This window comes from Oratosquilla oratoria, chromosome 5 (assembly GCF_046742065.1).
Source record: "Oratosquilla oratoria isolate Oo_2021 chromosome 5, ASM4674206v1, whole genome shotgun sequence".
Classification (NCBI taxonomy): domain Eukaryota; kingdom Metazoa; phylum Arthropoda; class Malacostraca; order Stomatopoda; family Squillidae; genus Oratosquilla; species Oratosquilla oratoria.
The window spans coordinates 87,517,099-87,525,713 of record NC_134781.1 but is presented as its reverse complement, the minus strand read 5'-3'; the positions used below and the strand labels follow the sequence as shown (position 1 = coordinate 87,525,713).

General features: G+C 40.6%; 2 protein-coding genes across 2 annotated transcripts; one reads left to right on the top strand and one right to left on the bottom strand.

Annotated features, from left to right (window-relative positions):
• The first annotated feature begins 3,222 nt into the window (after positions 1-3,222).
• Positions 3,223-4,276, top strand: LOC143025852 (uncharacterized). Its single transcript, XM_076185864.1, has 2 exons — positions 3,223-3,350; positions 3,588-4,276. Exon 2 carries the CDS (start codon positions 3,638-3,640, stop codon positions 4,274-4,276), a length of 639 nt encoding a protein of 212 aa, XP_076041979.1. The 5' UTR covers positions 3,223-3,350; positions 3,588-3,637.
• A 1,652-nt stretch (positions 4,277-5,928) lies between these two features.
• Positions 5,929-7,038, bottom strand: LOC143025284 (uncharacterized). Its single transcript, XM_076184755.1, has 2 exons — positions 6,911-7,038; positions 5,929-6,666 (listed from the first exon to the last, which is right to left on the bottom strand). The coding sequence occupies exon 2, from the start codon at positions 6,614-6,616 to the stop codon at positions 5,978-5,980; it is 639 nt and encodes a 212-aa protein (XP_076040870.1). The 5' UTR covers positions 6,617-6,666; positions 6,911-7,038; the 3' UTR covers positions 5,929-5,977.
• Between the last annotated feature and the right edge of the window lie 1,577 nt (positions 7,039-8,615).

Sequence of the window (8,615 nt, the reverse complement as noted above, 5' to 3'; positions counted from 1 at the left end):
TGTTTAAGTGTATATGGATAGGTATAAGGAAATACATTATTTATTTTTGTACACCTTGTATGCATACCCTTACGTGTAAAATGTGTCCTCGGGATGGGGGGATGATATCCTCCCCCCCCCCAAGCCTCCTCCATTTGGAACCTTGCTCATACTCCCCCCTTCCCCTCCCCCCCCGTATTCTCACTTCTTTTAGTAACCTCCCCGTTTACCCCTATAACCCCCCTTCCCCCCAAACCCTTATTGCCTACTCTCACCCTCATAGTGCTAATGAAAGTACAGAACCTTGTTGTGCTCTCCCTCCTCCCCACTACACACACTCAAATCTATCTTAATTATGTTAATAGCCTATTCTCGCTCAAGTGGTCTCGTCAGTCGATCGATTATTGTAGACAGAACCAAGGTCAAGGGAAGTGAATTGTTCCCGGTTATAGTGATGGTCTTGTTACTTCTATTTTTTTTTTTTTTATTCTATTTAATTTTATTTCATTTTTAAGGGTTAACATAGCGTTTTAGTTTACCCGACTTCGTCCAGACCTTTATCCTCCTCCTCTTCGCTCACTCTGATGCCTCCTCCCGTCCTCTTCTCTTTACGTGGCTAATTCACCTCCAAAGCGCAGGCTAAGAACTCGTTATTAGTACAGGGCACAAGTGACGTCATGGCGATCATAGCATCAACAAAATGGACGTTTTCAACTTTTCGCTAACATGTGCTGATTTGTATCAAAATGAATATTTTCTGTAAATAGATATATGAAGAAATGGGTAGTTGATATGGACGTAGTTGTGATTTTGCTTATGGAAAATAAATCAAAGTAGCGGATGCTCTTGCGAAACCTTGTAAGAGCTGGTTTGTGGCCGTCATGAAGACGCTGAGTTAGAAATTGTACAATGTGGGCTGGAAATATCCTCCTGTACAATGCAGCTTGTTGATTTATATAAAAATAATTAATATTTTGAATGGTTCTTCTTATTTTATAAATAAAAAAGAAATTGATTTAAGTAATGTGTCAAACTTGCATACATTTCCAAAGTGTGTAATATTTTCAAACTTAATGTCTATAATATTATTTTCAGTTTGTTGATCTTAGAATATGGTATTATTTTCAAAAAAATTCGTCTTTTTAGTGCAGGTTCAATCCTGCTTCACGAAATTTAATTCAGAAATCCACAATTGTGATACGTATGATACAAGTTAACAGCTTGCGTAGACGGAATTATGCAAATCCTGCATTTATATATCTCACAGGTTTTTCCACACTCCTGTCATCCCCAATGACACATTTTGAAAGTCATCACTTTCGAGTGGTTTCAGGTCGAGAAGGATCGAAGTCCCTGCTAAGCCTACAACAGGACATTACTGATCAAACTTACCGAGAGCATGATGAATATTTGACAGTGTTACTACGAGGATGCTGTGGCTCGGGAGCTTCAGTTCTTTTCAACAAGGGTCAGCCACGGCGGGCTAGTTCCCGTTTTCTACCTTTCGATATCATAAAGAGTATGGGAAGTGGTTTTCCTTGGGTCAAAGGAAGGAAGTTAGATAATATAATCGCACTAAAATCATCCTGTATCATTAAGCCCTTTCCAGCTTTTAGGTCAATGGGTCCGTTTTCTTTACATTGTCTTGCACTTTTCCTTCCGCCTCCTTTGTCATTTGTTTATCCCTGGCGGCGCGGCGCCGCGCTGGTGACTTCTCGTTGGGTACTAAAGCAAATAAAAGATCCATTCCCGTGGCAAAGGATTTTCCTTGGTATGTCGTAGTTGGTGCAGATCAGTGAGGATCTTCATTAACGCACCAAGTAGCTCTTCCTGCCACTTTATGTTATTTCCTTTGCTCTCTCTCTTCTACTTCATGATTTTTTCCATATCCTGATTTTATTTTACGTTTTAATCGAAAAGTGGGACGTTTTTCTTTATATTTTCATTCAGTATCACAAAGGATAATTGTTCAGCTTTTCAGTGACGGAGGGAGTATCCTGACTGAACGAAATCGTCTGGCAATATTTAAGCATAAGTTTCTATATACGGGTTTATCCAGGCTGGTTTTCAATACTTAAAGGGCCGCAATTTGGCTCCCAGGAGTAAGATCACTTGGAGGCAAGAAGAAAAATAAAATATATATTTTTTTTTTCATAAGGGTCAAATCAGTATTTATTCTTCTCGACTCATTCACATTTAAAATCAGTGGGAGTCTGAAAGAAGGTGAACGAAAATTTCATCATGTTCATTCAAATTTCATTACATATTGAAATCAAAACTTTGGTTAGTATCTATTCCGTCCTAGATTAGGATTACGCAGCGGCGATAGGGTCTCTCGGCAAGAGGAAACATTAAAAGAGGATCAAGACAACACAAGAGCAGCGAGCAAGATGGCTTCCAACCTTGCGAGCAAAGCGTACGAGGAGAGACTAGGGGCAACGGACCCGACATCGTCAGGAACGAAGGGAGAGGGAAACAGAGGCGACTTAAAGACTTTGTTTGGGTCACGGAAGGGACTGGACAGAACGGAACCTGGGACGGAAGGGGATCACAAAGTCGTGGAAACTCATTGAAAAGGGTGTTTAACGTATAAACACAAATTTCTGTAAACATGAACTAATTCCAGGTAAAGCCTCCACGATATAGTTCAGTTTTGAACCATCAATTAATATACAAATGGGAATGATAAATAACTGGACACTGACAATATATCTACCTTTCTTCCATACTAAACATAGGTCCATATATTTACGTAAATATACTGATACACACACACACACACACACACACACACACACACACTACTGGTTTAGAAGTATGTGATTCAATAACTGAGAAAAAAAGCAACAACAACGCAACTACGTCACCACTCGCGTCTGCACATGAATAGAATGATGCCATCAGTCTCCAGATTCCTTGTTTCTCAGCTGCAATACTTTACAAACAGTTTTGCAGCTTTCGTCATTAGTAAAGAGAGTCAGAGATATAGCAGCGATGTATTCAACATTAAGTTTGTAAAGAGTTCAGAAACATGTATAGGCACATAATTATGTGAAATGAAACTGGGGGAGGAGGAGCGTCTGCAACTGTGTGTAAGGGCACACAGATAAACGCACGCACACCATCATCCAGACACGTCCAGTCTTGTTGTGGGTAAACATAAACGCGTCCAGGTCCAGAGCAACGAGTATATTAAGACGCTGAATGAGCTCTTGGGCACAGTCAAGTCCGGTCCACCACGGAGAGAGTAGATATCCAGCTTCATCAAGACAGAACTGCCAGTTCCAGCAGTCCTTCCAACATATTCAGCATTAGCAGTCCCAGCAAAATAAACAGCTCTTAAGAACTCCAATTTTAGAACTTTTGTGCAGGTGTGTTTTTGATTACATACGGCCAACACTGTCGAATGGTTGGCTTTGTGCAATATCATAAAAAAACATTGGTAAACGATAACCGTTTATTGATGGTGAATCCAATCGTGACAGGCTTTCATTGTACTTGCTCTGATCCAAAGACTTTCACAAAAACGATAGTCTGATCATACCATATATATTTTGCATCTTAAATTCTTTTTGAAATACTAATCTTTTGTCCCCTATTTTTTTCAGGGTAAGGACACACTATCCAAATCATCAGACGTCCATATCAGAAGGCAGCTATGGTCAAGTTCGACAAAGAAAACTTGAGGACCTCCCCCATTCTCCGAAGGGGATCTCCCCCTAAAGACATTACAGGAGTCACGTCGTCCAAACGCCCCTTTTTGGCCAATTCTCCATCCAAATATTCAACATCTCACGTCCTGAACTTTGCGAAGGTGTCCCTAGAAGGTAAACATTCTCCAGGAACTTTCAGACTCCGAAAATGTTCTACTACACTCCCTCGATCCGCCAAAGTTCCTCTTGTAGGTGTGACTGAAGAACAGAAGGTTTTGAGTTCAATCAATCGAAATCTTAATGTCGAGAAGAAGACGATCACAGGAGAACGCATCGTCGACTTCCTGTCCTTTAGTCATGACGTCCTGTTGCACCGAATCCTCCTCTCCTTCGACGGCGAGCTGGAGATCAAAGACCAGAGTTTCAACACCCTCCGCACCGTCACGTCTGCCACGGGACAGTTCGACCTCCACCAGCCCCTCGTGCTCGAGGCCCACAAGTTCTACCGCATCTACCTCAAGTCCCGCTTCAGTAGAGTGGCTCCCAACAGAGGAACCTCGTGGCAGAGTCACTTCGGGGACATGACGATGGAGTGGGGCCACTGCGCCATCTTGGGTGGCATGGACCTACTGATCTCCACTTAATCTTTAAGTGTATATGGATAGGTGTATATATAAGGAAATAAAATATTTATTTTTCATACACTCGGTATGCATATTCTTGCCTTCAACTCACGGAAAAAAAAATAATTCACTAAAAGGTAATCTGGCCGGAACATGCCAAAGAAATAGACAAATAAATCTCATATTCTAATAAGAACCAGTTCTAATTCGGTGTTGAGGCAGCAAAATATATCACACACCATTCCAAGGTCTGTAGGAAACACATCCCCAAAAGATACAAAGAAGATTTCACCAACCTCTTCATCAGTCAACACACATTCAAAAGAAAAAGAAAACACTCAAATACAATTGAAATAAAAAGATGGTAAACAATGACATGTATTTACATGTGACATAAAGTTAAGAAATAACTAAAAAACCGGAATGTTTTTCATAAGATATTTCACCAATAACAGAACACAATAATCACTAACACCCCATGTTGAAGCCACTTTAATTTGTTCTATAATCCTTATATATTTTTTTCAAAACGAATGGCATTGATTAAAAGTATATATATGTAATTCATTTTCAGTGTTCCGTAACCCCTGGGGGGTTAGTAATTAAGAAGAATCTCGAATTAACTTTAATCACAAATCCCTTGCTACCTAAAATGACACGTTCATATTTTGAGTGTATTATCCCAGCAGGCAGCAAGCAGAAGAACTGGATAGCAGCAGTATTAGTTGATTTGGAATATTTTGTACTTGGTTTCTGAGTAACTGAGGCCATATTGGTTAGAATGACAGTGATTTCGATTTATCGCGTCGAGCATGTTTTAAATACTATGGAAATGGTGAGGGAAAAGGGAAATGGATCGACATGACACTCGTTTGTTTCTTTGGTTTTAGCATGGAGATGATGTATTTTCTTTTCTATGCCCCTGTGATTTAGCTGTGTGTCTATAAAAAGGATATTTCGAGACTTTATCTAGCTCATCGATAGTCGAGCATTTAAAGGTATGGAAGTTTTATTTCATTTTATTTATTTTTTGTTGCTTTTATTCTTTGAAGCGGGTCAGTACTCTTATCTGGTTTTATTCTACGTATTTCTCCTATATCTTATGTGTTCTTGGCCATTAAAGGCATGTGACTTGTTTGAGTAGTTGTTTAAGATGTTTCGCTGCGTAGAACGTGTTTTGGATTGTTCCTAGGGCGATGTCCTAAAGATTCAAAGGTAGAGAAAACTGGAAAAGACTGATCAACTGGCATGCCAACAAGCCTACCATGAGATGGGTGAAAAGGTGAGATTAGGGCTTTACAGGAAGGTGATAGGCTGTTTGAGTGCTTGTTTTGGTTGAGCTCTATATTAAGGCGAAATGTCTTATCTTGTCTAGGGTTTCCAAGAGTTTTATTTTTTTCCATTGATGAATAAGTGATTTCTTGATATTTGAGTTCTTGATATGTTCGTACAATTTTCTTTTACTGGGATTATGAGTCCTTTGCATTCTTTGGATTTGGATTGTGGGGGTTCTTGTAGTCCTTGAAGTGGACGATATATTTTGTGACATTAATACTAAAATACAACTGGTCTTGTTAGTGTACGGTGTTTTCTACTCTATGGGAATGTTCGAGTCAGCTTAACTTTTTGGAATTATTGTTGCTAGTTAAACTAATGGACATGAATACTGGATGTACAAAAAATAAATAATTTATTTTCTTATATCTATACAAGACTAATACATTAAGTAGAGATCAGTAGGTCCATCCCACCCAAGATGGCGCAGTGGCCCCACTCCATCGTCATGTCCCCGAAGTGACTCTGCCACGAGGTTCCTCTGTTGGGAGCCACTCTGCTGAAGCGGGACTTGAGGTAGATGCGGTAGAACTTGTGGGCCTCGAGCACGAGGGGCTGGTGGAGGTCGAACTGTCCCGTGGCAGACGTCACGGTGCGGAGGCTGTTGAAACTCTGGTCTTTGATCTCCAGCTCGCCGTCGAAGGAGAGGAGGATTCGGTGCAACAGGACGTCATGACTGAAGCACAGGAAGTCGACGATGCGTTCTCCCGCGCTCGACTTCTTCGTGACATTAAGACTTCGGCTACATGAACTCAAAGCATTTTGTTCTTGTGTAACACCTACAAGAGGACCTTTGGCGGGTCGAGGAACTGTAGTAGAACATTTTCGGAGTCTGAAAGCTCCTTGGGAATGTTTACCTTCTAGGGACACCTTCGCAAAGTTCAGGACGTGGGAAGTTGAATATTTGGATGGAGAAGTGGTCAAGAATGGGCGCTTGGGAGACGTGACTCCTGGAATGTCTTTGGGAGGAGATCCCCTCCGCAGAAGAGGCGAGGTCCTCAGGTTTTCTTTGTCGAACTTGACCATAACTGCTGTCTGATGTGGACTTCTAACGATATGGGTAGGGTGTCCTTTATCTGGAAAAATCGGAGACACGTGTTTAGTATTCCAAGTCGAATCTAAAGTGCAAGATACACATATCGTTGTAAAAATATAGATTCTGTAGAAATAATTGAGCCAGGATAAGTCAAATAAAAGCCTGTCACGCTTGGGTTTATCATTAATGAGAAGTTATCGCTTAACAATGTCAAAATATGATATTGACTGAATAGAAATAGCCAGTCATTCGACAGTGTTGGCTATGCATAACAATAAACACACCTGAGGAAAAGTTCTAAAACTGGAGTTCTTCTGGAACAGATAATGCCGTTTGTTTTTGCAGGGTTGCTGGAACTGGCAGTTCACTTTTGATGAAGCTGGACCTTAACTCTTTCCGTCGTGGACTGGTCTCGACTGTGCCCAACAGCTAATGCTGTGCCTTTATATACACGTTGCTCTGGACCTGGCCGTGTTTATGTTTACGCTCAACAAGACTGGACGTGTCTGCATCGTCGTGTGTGCGTGCGTTTGTCTGTATGGGCTTGCAAACAGTTGCAGGCTTGAAGACATTGCTCCACCTCAATTTCATTTCATCTGTGTCTCAACATGTATATGAACTCATGATAACCTTATTGGTTGATGTATTACTTGTATATTTCTAATTCTTTTTACAAATGGTGAAAGCTCCAACACTATATGCACAGTTTTGCAAGGCAGAAATAAGAAATCTGGGGACTAACGGCATCATTCTGCTCCCGTGCACACGTGAGTGGTGACGTTGCTGCGTTCCTACTGGATCGTTTTTCAAATTCTTATTAAATTCCTTAGTCTAAGAACAGCATTATGCGTGTAAAGGGACTTGCAATTTCGTTCTGGCTGGCGCTGAGCCATTTCCAATAGCTATGCTGTTAGAGTCCCGTCTTTCCACTTCCAGTGGTCAAACCTGACATTGAATTGTCTCAAATTATATGAATATTCTTCCCTCATTCAAATGATTCCATCGATGAATAATACTGTGTTGGAAAAAAAGTACTCCCCCCCCCCCTAAAAAAGAAAAGAAAAAAAAAATCCCTAAGGATTCTCGCCTTCCTTTGTTCCGAGACTAACAGCTCCCCTTAATCAGTTATGTCCACATATTTCAGGGTTCTAAACGCTACTTTTAAACCATCCCACCTTCTTTCGTCTGAAGGTAGGTAGCCCCAATATATTTAGTCTCTCTTCACATGAGCACCGTTCGTAAAATTATTCATTCCTACCATTTTCTTTCATTTCCCAATAGATTTTTTTCCGACAAAAACCGATCCCGCGAAAGTGGATGACCTGACCTTGATATTTATAATATTTTTTCTAATTACTTACCACGTGCATACACGAAAAGTTGTATATGAATTAATCACTTCTTAGGTAAAGTGAGGTTAAGTTAGGTGAGGTTAGGTGAGGCTAGGAGAGGCTAGGATAGGTGATGCCCGGTTAGATGTGCTTAGGTTAAACGAGATCCGTGACATGTCACTGCCATGTCATTGACGTTTCGCTTACATTTCACTGAGATGTCATGTATTACAGGTGCATGTTTGTCTATGCATTGTGTTGGTTCCTTTACCCGTAGGATCTTTAATGTGCTCAACATATTTACATTCAATATCTACATCTGCCTCCCTTTCCTCCCATATTACTTCTCCACAGTTAAAGTAGCCTATTCCTTATATTCTCGATTTTCTAAGGATTATTTCCAGTTGTCCAGCTGGCCTGCAACAGAGTAAATGTCAGTCTTCTATGGTACTCTTGAGAAGTTAAAAGCCAAGTCAGTTTCAAGGCTATTACCACAGAGTCAAGTTCAGTTCTATCAGTTCAAGAAGTGATTTCGTGAGTAAGGTCTGTACCTATTAAGTCGTTTAGTCCAGCCTCCCACAACCGCACACCCGTACACATCACAGTCATTCACTGTATATTTTGAATTTACATTAATAATATAACATAATAATATAAG

Excerpts from the sequence above, each read along its gene's own strand:
- LOC143025852 (XM_076185864.1), top strand. The coding sequence starts at position 3,638 with ATGGTCAAGTTCGACAAAGAAAACTTGAGGACCTCCCCCATTCTCCGA.
- LOC143025284 (XM_076184755.1), bottom strand. The coding sequence starts at position 6,616 with ATGGTCAAGTTCGACAAAGAAAACCTGAGGACCTCGCCTCTTCTGCGG.